The 15,516-nt window shown below is 50.6% G+C and overlaps 7 protein-coding genes across 7 annotated transcripts; 4 read left to right on the top strand and 3 right to left on the bottom strand.

Moving 5' to 3' along the window:
• Positions 1-975: 975 nt before the first annotated feature.
• On the top strand, positions 976-2,736 carry VFPPC_06685 (HET protein; the record flags this gene model as incomplete). Its single annotated transcript, XM_018285678.1, has 1 exon — positions 976-2,736. One exon carries the CDS (start codon positions 976-978, stop codon positions 2,734-2,736), a length of 1,761 nt encoding a protein of 586 aa, XP_018138434.1.
• A 1,430-nt stretch (positions 2,737-4,166) lies between these two features.
• Positions 4,167-4,589, bottom strand: VFPPC_14091 (hypothetical protein; the record flags this gene model as incomplete). Its single annotated transcript, XM_018291862.1, has 1 exon — positions 4,167-4,589. The coding sequence occupies one exon, from the start codon at positions 4,587-4,589 to the stop codon at positions 4,167-4,169; it is 423 nt and encodes a 140-aa protein (XP_018138435.1).
• Positions 4,590-5,817: 1,228 nt separating this feature from the next.
• On the top strand, positions 5,818-6,203 carry VFPPC_06686 (LITAF-like zinc ribbon domain-containing protein; the record flags this gene model as incomplete). The annotated part of the gene is made up of 2 exons (XM_018285679.1): positions 5,818-5,840; positions 5,888-6,203. 2 exons carry the CDS (start codon positions 5,818-5,820, stop codon positions 6,201-6,203), a joined length of 339 nt encoding a protein of 112 aa, XP_018138436.1.
• Positions 6,204-6,349: 146 nt separating this feature from the next.
• Positions 6,350-6,895, bottom strand: VFPPC_14092 (hypothetical protein; the record flags this gene model as incomplete). The annotated part of the gene is made up of 1 exon (XM_018291863.1): positions 6,350-6,895. The coding sequence occupies one exon, from the start codon at positions 6,893-6,895 to the stop codon at positions 6,350-6,352; it is 546 nt and encodes a 181-aa protein (XP_018138437.1).
• Positions 6,896-7,532: 637 nt separating this feature from the next.
• Positions 7,533-10,880, bottom strand: VFPPC_06687 (lipase; the record flags this gene model as incomplete). The annotated part of the gene is made up of 1 exon (XM_018285680.1): positions 7,533-10,880. One exon carries the CDS (start codon positions 10,878-10,880, stop codon positions 7,533-7,535), a length of 3,348 nt encoding a protein of 1,115 aa, XP_018138438.1.
• A 2,852-nt stretch (positions 10,881-13,732) lies between these two features.
• On the top strand, positions 13,733-14,361 carry VFPPC_06688 (GCN5-related N-acetyltransferase (GNAT) domain-containing protein; the record flags this gene model as incomplete). Its single annotated transcript, XM_018285681.1, has 2 exons — positions 13,733-14,028; positions 14,118-14,361. 2 exons carry the CDS (start codon positions 13,733-13,735, stop codon positions 14,359-14,361), a joined length of 540 nt encoding a protein of 179 aa, XP_018138439.1.
• Positions 14,362-14,760: 399 nt separating this feature from the next.
• VFPPC_16741 (hypothetical protein) lies at positions 14,761-14,997 on the top strand (the record flags this gene model as incomplete). The annotated part of the gene is made up of 1 exon (XM_018294494.1): positions 14,761-14,997. The coding sequence occupies one exon, from the start codon at positions 14,761-14,763 to the stop codon at positions 14,995-14,997; it is 237 nt and encodes a 78-aa protein (XP_018138440.1).
• Between the last annotated feature and the right edge of the window lie 519 nt (positions 14,998-15,516).

Below are 15,516 nucleotides of genomic sequence, written 5' to 3'. Positions count from 1 at the left end.
CGGTGAGGGACAGGGCATGGCCATTTCCAAATCATCGTACCGCCCAACAATGTGCAGAAACATACGGACGAGACACTGCATGTATTCAGCCGTGGAGCATGGCCTTGCAGAGAAACTCGGGTATTAGCTTTGGAATCGTATTGTTCATTGTGCTCATTCAGGTACGTGGATTGTGTCGTCAAGTATTCTTAGCTCACAGTGTGTCTACAGATTGCCAGTTGGTTCCCATGGCGATCATTCACTCCCGCCGTCCGAATGCCTGCAAATGGAATGGTTCATCGTGGCGGAGTTGAGGAAGCGACAGAAACGTCGCGACTGCTGCCGGCCGCTAGGGGGTCTGCAGAGAGTGAGGGTACCACAGACGCGGCCAATGGTACTGGGACAGATGAAGAAAATGGGCGTACTGGCGAGCGCCCTCCTGGTAATCCGTGGACTTCTGAATAAAAGCAGGATGCCGCGATTTCGTTGGCTCGAGCTACCTCCATCACAGTTTGCGCTAGGTTGGCTGATGACGCCGTGGCCAGGTTTTAAGGCTTTGGAGGAAAGATATATGCCATATCCCTTTGATTGCATCAGGAACACCATGCTTGCCATTTCAGGAACTCATTTCGGCAGTGGCACCAAAGTTTGGGGGAGCGGGAGGCAAGCTGGGCTGCCAACTCTTGTCTGCTCTGAATAGCCACGACATTTTGAGGCGTACCATATATTTATGACGAGCACAAAAGCATGAAAAGTACGGGTACCTCATCAAGAGGCGTCAAGACCGAGTAAATCAATATTTGCCTCTTTGACTAGATATTGAATGCGCTATTGCAAGGTCTCACCATGTGGCTTGGCGGGCGGTCTCCAAACCTCAGCTGCGGCTGGGGCCCAATTTTCACCAATTGTCCATAATTGTCGCAACTCGACCGATTCATCACATCACAATGGTTCTCAAGCTTGTCGAGACACTTCCCTTACAACGCCTATAGTCAAATGAGGCTCATAAACACCCGTACAGGCCTCTTTGAGGAATTCATCGGACGAAACATCCCACCCTACGCCATTCTCTCGCACACATGGGACGATGAAGAAGTCAGCTTCCAGGACATGACATCGAACCCATCATGCATGTCCATGAAAGGGTTCCAAAAGATCCAAGCGACTTGTCAAATGGCATGCGACGCCGACCTCACCTACGCCTGGGTCGATACCTGCTGCATTGACAAAACTAGCAGTGCGGAATTAACAGAGGCCATCAACTCCATGTATCTATGGTACCAGCGCTCCAAAGTCTGCTATGTATACCTCGCCGACATGGATCCTTCTTCAGATATAAAAACTGCCCTCCCAAATTGCTGCTGGTTCACCCGTGGTTGGACACTACAGGAGCTTATTGCGCCTGACAATGTCGTCTTTTTCGACCAAGAGTGGAATCGGAGAGGCGAAAAGAGAAACCTGCTACAAGAGCTCTTCCTCATTACTGGGATCGGCGAGAAAGTTCTGGACCATACACAACCACTATCATCCATGTCTGTTGCGCAAAAGATGTCGTGGGCTGCGCATAGAGCGACCACGAGAATCGAAGACATTGCGTATAGTCTACTCGGGATCTTTGGTGTGAACATGCCGCTCATGTACGGGGAAGAGGACAAGGCATTTCGGCGACTGCAAGAGGAAATTATGCGAACTACGCCTGATTTGAGCCTATTTGCGTGGAGATTACCGCCTCCCGACGACGCCATATACGCTGACACGCAGAAGCGGCCGTCGAAGCGTGTGTACTGCGGCTTCTTGGCCGATTCACCGCTGGCGTTTAGTCAGGCTGGATCCCTGGCCAAGCGGCCGTTTGGATCTCGAAGGGAGTTTGCGTTCTCCAACTGCGGAATCAAGACGCAGGTCCAGACGTGGTCATACACGAAACCGAAGCTGGGAAAACGAAGTTATCTCCTCCCACTGGACTGCTCTTGGGATCCCGACTTACCTCTTGGAGTGCTTATCAAGAAGTGCGGCCCGGACCAGTTTCTTCGTGAAGATCCCTGGAATCTAGTCGAGTGCAGGGGGCTTGTGTCGCCGAATCCTCCGCTGCAGAGGTATTTACTAACAGATCTGTCAGAAATGACCATGGATCCAAACAAGCAGCTCCTTGATTCTAGTAGATTTCTATCCCATGTACGGCCGCACGTCCTCCAATTAGAAGGATCAGGGTCAATTGATACATATGAAGTATGGTCCCGAGCACGTTGGGACGACGAGGACTTTGTCTTTTTCGTCGCTGCCAACCCATCACACGACTCCAGCTTCATGACGCTCGGTGTACGACTCCAAGTAAACAAATGGGGTGTCAGTCTTCCTGAGCACGTCACATTCAAGGTCATTTGCTTCGTTGTAGGCTGGGCATCTCCGTCGCAACCTGGCCCACAAATCACGCTGCTAGACTACAAGAAGCATCCGATGATGGATGAGGTGCTCGCCCGGATTAAGTTGTGGGATCCGGATACGCATCAACTGTGGACGCAGCTGCGGCTCAGGGGGATACCAAGATCGCCAGAGGCGGTGTTTGCTATTCCGGAGACGGACCTGTTTGCTAGGGTGTACTACACGCTGGAGTTGGTTACGGATCCTGAGATTTGTGCGAGGCAGTTTTGGAAATTGCATATTGCGAGTGAGGTGTGTAGTAAGAAGGATCTGAAGCCTGTTTCGGATCAGCATTGGACGTTTGATAGGGTTAAGCATGGGTGGAAGAATGTTCCTTAGGCGTGGGTGTTACTGAAAGGGTGAGTGACTCAGGATGGGTTCTTTAGTCGGCTATTTGTGATCCTGGTGGTAGAGTTATGATTCATGATGGCATTTGTATTGGAGTTGGGGAGATCATAAGCGAAATGACAAGCGGTTGAGGATGGCTTCCTAATGACCAGAGACGTGGGCTGGTAAGGTACCAGGATGGAATCAACTACGGCAAATATTATTCAATCATTCTGGGAACAGAACCAATCAATAGTGAAAGTCAAGGACCATCAAGTTCGACTGAAATGTGCATGGAATAAGTCGACCTCACCTCTCCTATCTGAGGCTGACCTGTTGCCTAGCCGGCCCACCAAACCTCACCTCGCCATACTTCACAAAGCCAGGTTATATACCAAATTAATATCTCTCCTTTCGCCGCATTGCGGCACATCGGTTTTTGAAACGATACAGAGAAGATTAGGTATTTATCTCTCCAAGCCTCCCTGTTCGAATCTCACAAGCATCAGTAACTAACTTGAGAATTTTCAGCATTGCCCCTGCATTAAGGATGACACGCTCTTCAAAGAGAAGCTGATTTTTTTTTGGTCTTTTTTGGAGCTCATCTTATATTGAAGTATTCGTTCAATATCTAGAATCATTTTGAGAGTGCAAAGTGTGAAGTGTGAAGTGTGACGTGTCGAGCTTTTATGGAAGTGCAGCTCATCTCGGTTGTGGCGAGGTGACGAATGGCGTGAACTTTTGGTCTTGCGATGCGGTAGCTCTACGGATTACATCTAGTTTTCATGGGCGAAGGAAAATCTACAGGAAAATCTAGAACTATTTACGCGATATATTGGAAGTGTCTTTTGTTATTGGATGTTCAATAATTACAAACGATGGTGATGTTGGTAGATGAACCTGAATACCCAAAAGGGAAGTGACAGGTGCAGGCAGCTGCCAGCCCCACCAGACCACGCTTAGATTGACGGTATCCTTGCGGGAAACATCCAGGTGTCTTTACTTGCATCCTACTTATTTTCGGATGAGAAATAAAAACGATGACCCCACCGACCATGACGGAACTTTTAAAGCATGAAGCACGATTTGCTTATATGCAATATATGACGATTACATGGTTGAGTATAAATGGTTTGTCAGGCTCGACACAGGCATCAACATGTCACCTCGACGGAATATGCTGGCAGACGAAAATGCATCTACAAGGATCAAGCAAAAGGCTGGTACGCAACATTTGAAGTTTCTAAAACTACCTCGAAGCACTAGTTCACGGTATTATGCACCCTTGAGGTCGCTCCCTCGACATCAATCAACGGCTGGTACTTCAATTCTCTCGCCATCGGGACATACCTCCGACACAACAACCTCTTCTCCATGACCTCCCTCATCAACATCGACCCACCTCCTCTTTCTCGAACTCAAAGGCTCTTCATATCCGTCAACTATACTCCCTCCACTTCGATTGACCTCCCTCCGCCTCCGCCGCCATTAGCTCCTCCACCGGCATCGTCGTCCTTTTCATCATTAGATCTCTTTGTTCTTCGCGCTATCTTTCTTATAGTCTTGCGTGTTCTCTTACGTCCGCCGCCTCCCCCTCCACCGTTCGCAGCACCCCCTGCCCCGCCTTCCTCGTCAATCTCCTCATCAACCTCTTCGTCGACTTCTTCGTCTTCTCTGCCGGGGCGACGACGTCTCCTTCGCCAGCCTCCGCCTCCTCCTGCACCCGCACCACCATCCATACAGATTGAAGAGAGGAGTGTGTACTGAGCTGGTGGGAGACGAGAGTGTCGTTGTGTGGTTGACATTTGAGGTGTAGCACCACGAAGACGAGGATCAGAGTCAGGATATCTGTAGTTGGGGTTCATCCTTTTCCATGTCTGTTTTCATCTCGCCGTCTGCACAGGGTGTTTCCGGCGTTCAGGTTCTTTCATCTCGTCAGGCTGTTTCAGTGCATCCCTCAGATCATCGTCTTCACAGCTGTCACCGTCCCCCAATATGTTGATCGTATCTGGCACTATCAGCCTCAGCATCTTTTTCATCAAAGCACTTGATGCCATGGTGTATCTTTTCAGGTGTAATTGACCTCGTGGACTGAGGTGACTCTGCCGTTGAGGCTGTCGCAGTTGGACTTGGCGCCAAGTCGTTACTCAGCTGGCCAACCCTCAACTTAGCCATGACGGCTACACCATAGACGGTGGACGAATCAAGTACAATATGCATCTCGTGTAACTCGCTTCAAGAAATTAGGGGAGTAAAAGCTGAGCAATGCGTGCGGTCCATTGCGCCTGACTATATATCCGCATTTGAACCAAACCAGCTCACATGCAGGGAAACAAGATTGACAGTTAGAACCAGACACAAAACGGCGGCAACACTATCCAATCGCCCGATCCCGCTTCTACTCATCATCATCAAACTTAATCCAAGCTTCCCATCGCGTTTACAAGACAAGCCCCAATATTTACCCGGCTTACATGCGTCCCAGACGAGCCCATCACCCAGCAGAACAAACATCTCACAATCCATGCAGGCGCCTCACCACCATGCCGATCACATCACAGGCCCAAAAGCCAGCGCCGCAGCCACATGATGTCAGCGCCCGGATCCACCAGGCGCTCGATTTTGCCCGTTTAGGGAAAAAATCCTGCGACAGTCGCTCCGCCAATTGTTGCAACTACACGGCCGGGACCCAACAACAAGTTTCGTCGACTCCTGAGCCCTGGCCATATTGCGGCAGGCGTTTTAAATTGGGAAGTTTTTGGGCATTTTCCTTTTAAAATTCTCCGAAGGGAAGTTTCCTGCGCCATAGGCTTATCTTGTGCGTCCAAACTTCCCCTTTTGGCCGCTCAGCTGCTGCACTCTTCGCTCAATCCGATGGATCGTGCAATAGGGGACTCGGTACTCAGCCACGGATACGTCATTAAATTAAATGGCAGGCTTTTTTAAGATATGTCTGTGCTTGTGCCTTTGACAGGCTTGGCTGCTTGAGCTGGGGTATATATCTGCCTGTCTCGCTGATGTAGTTGTCAAAAGTCCAACTTCCACCTACAACAGCATCACTCTCACCATCAGCTTCTCGCGCCCTAACAAACCATGAATTCCGCCCTTCACGAACAGTACGTACAATACCACACAACATCATAACCGCACTAACACGTAACAGAAGCTCACCCGCCTCGGGCCTCTCGTCAACAGACTCCGTCATGGACAACGGCCCCCAAGCCCCAAACACCACGCCCGGCATCCCGCTGGACAAGCTGCAGCCCCGAGCGCAATGGATCGACTGTCCTGAGTGCGGGAAACGATCACAGACGGTCGTCGAAGGACGCAGCGAAGGGATGAAGACGTTTATGAACCTCATGTGGTGGCCGTTGCCTGGACGCAAGCACTGGTTCGAGAAGATTCACTGGTCGTGTAGTAACTGCAACAAGCAGCTTGCTATGCAGAAGAACGGAAAGGATCTACAGGTTCTTGTGTAGTGTCTGGTTGTTTTGCGGTTTTGATATCCCTGTTTAGCTTGCCTTATTCCTGTCAGTCTAAAATATCCACATAAATACACCACTGTCAAATACCTCTCCTAGTTCATCATCCAAAACAACTTATATACGCAATACTCAACCATCCATCAAGCCGTACCCTGCAAATACGTAATATTCACAGGAACATCCACCCTCCCACAACTCACACTCCGTCTCGAATAATCCTCGCCCATCTTCCACTCCGGATTCACCCACCTATCCTCCCTACACTTCAAATCAAGCCGCACCTCCCCCAGCCCATCAAACCGGCTCCCATCCCTCTCACACACCCACGTCTGATTAATCCTCAACACGCCACTCTTCTTATCAAACGCAAATCTCGACATATCGCCCTTCTCGTCAGCCGGCGTCTCACACTCATACACCTTGTCCCCGTAGAAGTAATCCGGCGCTTGGGCAGAGACACCCGCGCAGGTCGTCCTGTAGCTGAGCGCGCTGTTCTCCAGCGTAAAGTTGGCGGATCCGTAGTCGTTTTGGTGGGCGGGCGTGGTGAACGTCTCGAGAGAGTGGTAGTCGAAGTTTGTGATGCGCCATGTTAGTGTGGCGGAGGATGTTGATGTGCAGACTTTGTCGGCGGCGCGGGAGAAGGCCGTGGTGGCGAGGGAGATGGTGAGGATGGTTGAGATGTGCATTTTGGTGGTTTCTTGTTGTGCTGATGATGGAGATGATGGAAATCTGGGGGGAAATACTGGAAAATTACAGAAAAGGGGAGATTAAAAAGAAATTCGGGCGGTCGGGTCAAGAAAGAGGGTTGGATTCAGGGCGTGGACATGTCTCACCAGTTGAGCACTTTGACACGCCTTAGATTTAGATCGGCGCTTAGACGGGGCACAGATGTGTCTGTGTGAATGTGAATGTGAATCTGCATGTCATGCTGTCCATGCTAGTTAGCTCAATGCTAAATGGGTTGCGCGCAATTTGTACAAGCTTATTCGTTGGAGTGGAAATGAAACGGAATGTTGCACGCGGCATCGTGGGATGTGGTGATGCTGGCTTGTGGTATCTCGACATGACGATGTGGAGACAAGGGTGGTTGAAAGTTAAATGTAATTTGCACTTCTCCCTTCACGTCAAGCTGACTTGGCAAATTACTTTCAAGTATCATGGTGGATTGGTGTATTGTTATCTTTCCTTGACTTGCTCACACATAGTTACACGACAAACACGCGCAACCTCTACAATGCACATTTTGTTCATCTTCAATTCTATTCATGCCATGTCTTCGCTTAAACGTCTATATACTCCTTTATCATATCATCATTAAATCATTCATTCAACCAGCCCCAGCCGTAGCTTATTCAGCGCGTCCTCATATTTCGCCGGACTATGATCCGTCAATAACCCCGTCCCGAATCGCATCTCCCCAAACCGCCCCTCCACATCCTTAATATACTTGAGCACCACGCGTCTCGCCGGCCTTCCAATCGGGCCCTCTTCCAGCATCACAAACGCATCTCTTCTCAGTACTCTCGTCGACTCAACCGAAAACACCTCTCCCGGGGGCACTAATTTCTTGCCCTTCATGGTATCCCGCAACGCCTGAAGCATCGGTAGCACCCACTCGTCATCGCGTTCCTTTGGCGCAGCCGGTGTACTTTGGTACCATTTATCGGAAAGATGGCCCTGAAAGGCTAGCCACATCCTACGCCTTATCTCTGCTTTAGTCTGGTTCTCGTCCTTCTTGAACGCGAGTGCTAGACCTTGAAAGTCGTGCAGAACCCCGAGAGACAGATGGGGTACGATGTCGTTGCCGTGTACGACGGTGGTGATGAGCCCACGTGTGATTTTGCGCAGAGATGGTGACATTATGCCCGGGGGTCCGTAGGCGTAGACATGAATTCGACGTGATTTTGGGAGTCGAACCTCGCTGAACTTGTGGTCTGCACCAAGCCCTTGTGTGAGGAGTCTTGAATGAGGTTCAGCTGAGATGACGAAGCCGGGACCGTCAGGGTTGGGTTCTGACAACATGACACCAAGGAGGGACGTGACACCTCCTCCTAGAGAATGGCCACAGAGCACGAGACCGTAGTCTGGAAACTCAATCAATGCTTCCTTTAGTGTGACAAGAACCCGGCCATCGTCGCCGAATAAGAGTCTTCTAGCAGAAGCATGTACCCCCTTGTGCACCCGGTATGCTCGGCCCCTCCAAATCAAGTTGTCATAGTCGCACGTCAGGTCGGCAAGTACGTCCTCAAATCCCAAGGTTCCTCGACATGCCAAAACGACAGCCTTGGCCTCGTGGTCAAGCGAGATGTAGTGCACCAGTGGTATTCCTGTGCCCGTGGAACCGGTGCCATCAGAACCTCCTTGCGGGTCGACAAACGATGCAAGGAGTATGTTTCCATCGTGAGATTCGGTGTGGTGCACAAAATGACGGACATCTTGGTGCGTCTTGTCGCCAACCCGTCCAGCAGGGAGCTCCTTTGAGATGCCCAAGAGTTTCATGAACTGGGAGCCGTAAGATGCAGACGAATATCGCATGTATCTTGTAATGTTCTGCAACAAGTGACCCGCTGGAAACGTTCCATCGACAAAACCTTCCCTTCGCAATGTATTTAAAGCATTGGAGGCATTGTACGCACTCTTCTGGTAGTACGATGCTAATAGAAGGGAGGATTGGGAGTCGTTTGTTGCCAGGCTGTACAAACTGGGGGCATAAGATACCGATCGGCGATGATGGCTCTTAGCACGAGGTGACGGGGGCACCGGTCCAACAGGATAGATCTCGCCGGGTGTTCGCGATATCGTCTCTTGAGTGGAGTAGTCTGTTCTCAGTATGGTTGGCGAGGCAGGACGCATGCCGCTGGTGGTGTTTCGCGAGTAGGCGTCGGTAAGCGAAACTATGGAGTCCCTTCTTCGTTCGTGAACTGAGACGTAGCTGGCCCGTGATGACGGCCGGCTAAAGGGATCTGGTGTCTGGCCTCGTCGAACTGGAGCGTTACGTTGGGCTAGTTGTTGCTGCGGTTGAGTTCGGGTGGTGGGCGACTTTAATTTACTAGGTTGTTCGGGAGCAATCGCCCCAGGTCCTTTCCACTGTGGCCGTTGTTTGCTTGTGCTTCGAGTCGGCTCCGTGTCAGAAGCGTCCTTGTTCCAGATATTGGACAGAGACTGACTGCTTTCCTTCAAAACTTGCTTCAGACCTGGTCGCTTGTCAGATTGTTTGCCGTTACTGAGTGTTTCGACCTTCTTTCTCGGCATGGATCGCTTGCTAGAGTCTGTCGTCTGCTTCTTATCTGAAGAGGTACGGGGTGGAGGTTCCATTGGTGGCGATCGTTGTTTCTTTTGGTTTGCTGATGTTTCCAGGTCCAGCGTTTGAGACGGGCGTCGAGGTTTCGTTGCTTCTAAGGGAACATCTAGGTGGCTTGCGGTACGTGGAGAAGTTACGGTACTTGAAGGGGTCGAGGCTGGACGTTTAAATTCCTTTCCTTTGGAGGTGGTTGTGTTTTTGAGAGACTTGGGTGCCGGTTCCAGTTTCAAGATTGGTTCAGTCTTCAGAGCAGGGTCGTCATCTGTCACCTCAACGACAGAAGGGCCAGATTCCTCCTCCTCGCCACGAAACATGGCCGATCGGAGTTTGTCTCTTTGAATTCTGTAGACAACTGTGTAAGATGTGTCGTTTTCCTGGCCGAACCCCCACGATCGACGATTCCCTGGAGCTGCATTCCCCCGAGTCTCGACAATCTCCGCGCCAGGGGGAGTGGGCAGTGACAGCATTTGCGGCCCTTTGACGTCAACAGTAATTGTCTGAACTGAAGATACAGAGTTCGATATCGATACTGACGTGCCAGGGTCAAGATTAGCGGTAATATGGCTCTTGAGTCGGTCCATGACAGCCTCGTCATCATCACCAGCTCCATATCGTATCCCAAGGTCATCAGCACCGTAGCTCCCTGAGGTAAATTGGCGTTCGGGGTCGTCGTCGCCGCGCACGTCAATACGCTCACCGTCGCTGAGAACGACTACATCCCAAATCACCTCCTCATATGCCTGTCGCCGGGCCTCTTCAGATGCTGATCGTCGAGAAGCTTGTTGCAAGTAGGCCAAAGCGCTGAGGGCCACTACCAAGTCTGAAACTCCAACCTTCTCACCCCCGACTCCAGTTGCTGGATTGTTGAATTCCCTTCGAACAAGAGTAATGATGCTCGCGACAGCCCGAGATGAATCGGTGGAGCCAAACAGCTTGTCGAGACTTCCTAACAGAAGTTGTGATGCCTCGGAGGCGGTTGATATTGTTGTCCCTGTTAGTCGAAAGCTGGCAGATGTCCAAAACACGATTTGGGTGACGGCAAAGTGCAGACTTTCTAAACTGCGCTCCAGGATGGTTTCAGTTTCGTCGACGCCCAAATCCGAAGCAGACAGTGATATCGTATCCCGGGCGGCTCTACTCAGGACTGTCTCTACCAGACCTCGAGCCAATCCTAGGCTTGACAGGGTTGTAAATCTGGCAGCATCGAGACTGTAGCAGCCGACGAAAGATCCTACGCGAATAGCAAGGGATGTTGATCGTGTAGCCAAGCTGACGGCCTGGGCTATAGGGCCGGGTAGAAGGGTAGGACCCGGAGAGTGGTAGGTTGGGCCGGCAGAGGCCTCGATATCACGAGGCTTGCCTTTGGACATGGCGGGAGTCGCTGAGTGATGTGTTGGGTAAATGCGGATGCAGTATAGGTGGTGAAAGCATTATATGCAGAGACATGTAGTAATATTCAAGCGTCGCAGATGTTGCGAGGGAGAAGCGTTGTGTGAGAGAGCAGACGCAACAGTATGTAATAGGTAAGAAAGTAGGTTTGCCAGAGTACCAGCTGACCACATGCAACAATAAACAAGCAGAGCAACAGAGAATGTACCCCAAACAGAGCACTGGGTGGTGGCAATATTTGGACCAAATGTTTGATGCGCGCCGGGCAAAGGGCTAACTGAAAGAGCCGTAATGTCCGTTCCTGAGTCGTTCTGTTGGGGCAGGATGTGAGTGGATTCAGTTGTCGAAGATGTCTGGTGTGTTTTGGCTTCTGCCGTCAAGTTCTTTATCGAGAGCTGGAACTTGTTAAAGTCACTTTCGTTCCTGAAGTACCAGATTCCGTGGACGTGGAGTGCATATGGGCGTGGGCACGGGCAAAGTCAGGTACAAGGTACAAAATGACATGGCACATGGTGGAAGTGCTTGCATGTGATTGCAACTTTTGTCCAGTCACATTCTAGTCTGGATGGGACGCGCCTCGCCTCTTCCCGAGACTACCAAGCAAAGGTCAACAATCGACGCCACATCGTTCCGAGCATTGACGAGTCATCACATAACAGGAATTTTCATACAACTTTAAGTTGAAATTGCCAGTTACTGATTACCAAACTACTGCACTAGTGGGTGTATCCCATAAGGTCTGGGTAGCTTAGATGCGGTTGCTTGGAATGGCCTCACAACGACTGTGCCAGCCCAAAAATGTCCGCAACCCTCTTGCCGGTAGTTGCATCCCATGCATCCTCAAAAAGAAGAGTCTTGTACAGCTCCGAACTGGCTGATAACCAAGGATGCAAAGAGGGAATGGCCTGCGCATAGAAATTGAAACCATATAATACGGACATCCTTCAGTCGTAATGATAGCAGTTACGATTCAACATTGGTCAATGAATCAAGTTGTTGCACACTAGCAATCATTGGCTGGTGAAGATAGACTGTGAAGATTGCCTTTGTTTACACTGTTCCTCAAATACCTCACGAGACTAAGCTGAGTTAAGTTGACAGTGGTATTGGGCAATTTCCTCCGATGGCTCATCTTGAAATAAGTTAATTCAGAATCCGCCAGACAATTTGCGACCATTCCAGACAGATCATACAAATCTCGCTCAGGAACCAACATTTCAACAGCCGCATCGTAAGTCACCACCACGTGGTGATAGTGCAAAAGCAGCGAGATCTTCTCGACCTTCAATGTTGGAGGAGAAATTTGAATCAGAATGCTTAACATCGCTGCATAAAATGTGCACCTGTCAAATCCGTCCGAAATGTCCTCGCCACATTCACATCCAGCCAACATTGAAAGACAGATGCTTAGGAACCCGCACCTCCTTTTCATGTGCGCATGCGAATGCAGCGGTCCGAGGCGCGATCATAGCATGCGTATGCCTACCTAGGTTGGTAGGCAGAAGGAATATCGGGATGCTTTAATCCAGGACACTTGGGCGTCGATGTCATGAACAAGCACTTGAGGCACCATGCGACCTGTCCATGCAACACTACGCACATGAAAGACTGCGTTAATTTGATCATGATAGCCAGGGTACGATAGACGTCAGATCGCCATTGACCACGCGAACTTTTTGCGTCATGACGACCTGGACGAAAACTGACACGTTTGATGGGAAAGGTGAAAATTTACCCAAATTACTTGTGACACCAACGTCATTATTCGCGGTGCTCAATCAAGGTGTTGCCTGCACATCAATTGATCCCACTGGGCCAGGCACAGGAACGGAACGCCAACCGCCAATGCTGGCCAGGAGTGGATGAATGCGTCCCGGCACTGCATGATGGGGTTCGGTGGGAGCGATAGGCTCATTGCGCAAATTTATTGGATCAATTAGATTGACTTTCAAGTGTTTCCAAGAATAAACACGAGGCTCCCGCTTGTCATCATCCAGCTTTTTCTGGTCAGCCTCCGCCACACCTGCAACAGCAATGCCCCATTAATCCTCCAGCAATTCCTCTTATGGCCAAGTCGACGTGGGCGTTCAATTTGTGGCTGGACTTTTCTGTCGCGTTGGATGAATGCCCAAGTTTCTCGTTTACTCTGCTTGTTGCGCTTTTGTGCTTAATGTCTGAGGCTTGGGCTGTTTGCGGACTCGAAGACATCAATAATTGATCGAATGGGAACATCCAGGTCCGGAGCTGACCATGCAACCTTTGGTTTACAGGGGCCTTGCCCCTGAAGGCTCTGCCCGATAGCCCCTAAGATCTTCCAAGGGACGTGCTTACAGGGCTGCCAACGCTGACCCTCCAGGCGGCTCTCCTGTACATCACTCCCGCCAGCACCAAACGGGCCAATCAGGAGTCTCCACTCCCCCACAAGGCCTCCCCTAGTCGCCCTGGCATTGACGGCAAAAGCACAAAGCTCTGAGACCCGATGCGGCGGTCTCAGCCTCGACTCGCCGAACTTGACCGGTTTGGCTTGTCTGTGCTGGTTGCTGTCAATCATGATGCTTGTTGACTTGCGCCTCATTGTTCCATCCCAACCCCCATCCATCCATCCATCTCTGACTTTTGTATCCCGCCTTCCCCTTTTTCCTCATCTTTGACCTTGATTCTTCGTTTCAATTCATCTCGACTTTTGCACATTCGCTCGCTAGACAACCTCGCTCGCTCAATCTCCTTCCTCCTTGCTACGAATTAGCCGTCTGGTTCGTCACCGTTGAACGCCACCAAACTCCACGCTCAACACTTCACAGCCCATATGCCTCATCCCACGATCGAAATTACAATGGCTCCCGAAGATGGTCTCTTCTCGTCCAAGCTCATCTCTCCAGAGGTAGCTGAGAAGCTTCCCGAGGGCTACCAGCTGCGGGCCCTGCGGCCGACCGACTTTGACACTGGCTTTCTCGAGTGCTTGAGGGTATTGACAACGGTCGGCGACATTACCAAGGAGTCTTTTGAGGAACAATTCAGGCAGATGGATAAGCAGGGCGGGTACTACATCATTGTCATTGAGGATACCAACAGAGCTGAGATGGAGAATTCGGTTGTTGCCACCGGTGCTCTGATTGTCGAGCGCAAGTTGTACGTGTCCCATCTGCTGGCTTTCCTTTCACGACAATGGAGCTTCAATTCAACGACCAGAGAACTCGGTCCGCTAACTTTGAGTGCAGCATTCATAGTCTCGGTGCAGTCGGGCACATTGAAGACATCGCCGTTGCCAAAGACCAACAGGGCAAGAAGCTTGGCCTCCGACTCATCCAAGCGCTCGACTACGTCGCCGAAAAGGTCGGCTGCTACAAGTGCATTCTCGACTGCAGCGACGCCAACGAAGGTTTCTACATCAAGTGCGGATTCAGACGGGCTGGGTTGCAGATGGCGCACTACTACCAGGGAAACAAGAGTAAATCTCAATGAGCCCCTGTTTTGTTTTTCACGATCACGACACTCTCCTGGTTGTCCCTCATCCCACGATGACACTTTACCACATTTAATATTTACCGACCGATTCCACACGTGTCTTGACGCCGGCGAGCCTCCAATGGCTTTGCTGTGCACAGGACTATGCTCGCCCTGCTGTTTTAGCAACCCATGGACCTGTTGGTCACACTTGTCGATTTGAATTCAGCCCATCATTGTTGATTTGTTTTTGTGCTCTTTTTCGTCATTGCATGGGGCTGATGCGTTGTTCTCGCGGCGCAGGTAGCAAAATCTAGAGCTTGGTATGGAACACGGCTCCGGCGGCGCACACAGGCAGCGCAGCACACGGTTATATGGGTAGGCGGCCGAAGGAACATTGAAATAAATAGACCTCATATGTGCTGTATTCCTGGACTTTCTGACTCGAGCTTTGCCTGTGTTCCGGGTGGCGTGACCTCGATTACTTTATCGGTGCATTGTGAACACAATGCGTCTTGTGGCCAGAGTGTCGAGTCATGTGGTGTCTTGGCTGGCGTGTTGGAACAGGACACGATCAATGATCCATTGTCGCAGGTCAAGGCCATTTTTATCAACTCGCTGTGGATACTGTATTGTATCGTTGAGGGTCAATGACGAAAGAGTCAATATTTCCGGTCCGAATATTCAAGCATGGGAAGTGAGCATTATATCGGGTCAATTTGGCTTAGCTCATCATACCGAACATTAAATCTTCATGTGAAACGGCCCGCGGACTGTGTATGCATCTGCAGAACAACGTCCCATCGTCCCAGACGTTATGTCTGCAGCTAAACCACATTAGTTTCCCTGCGCATGACATTTTCCGTTAGTAATTCCAACCAGTAATTCCATGACTGGCCAAGCACCAGCCCAAGATGCAGTCCCCGTCAGTCTGACCACCCTATGCATCAATCAGCCCGCCTCACCACGGAGAATCCCCGACCTTTCTCTTTTCCCCCGAAAAACGAAGCTCTGCCAAACTCAGTCTTTCTCGATATTCCGAACAGAGTCCGGACTTGGGAAAAGCACAAAGTGGATCTAGAAACCCAAATTTCCTCCGCCTGCAACTCGGCCATCGCTTCAAGTCCGTGACAATGGAAATGAAACGCGGTCGGCGCTAGCATGTGATCGATC

The sequence above is a fragment of the Pochonia chlamydosporia genome, assembly GCF_001653235.2.
Source record: "Pochonia chlamydosporia 170 chromosome Unknown PCv3seq00008, whole genome shotgun sequence".
NCBI lineage: Eukaryota > Fungi > Ascomycota > Sordariomycetes > Hypocreales > Clavicipitaceae > Pochonia > Pochonia chlamydosporia.
This window is presented reverse-complemented; position numbering and strand designations above follow the sequence as displayed.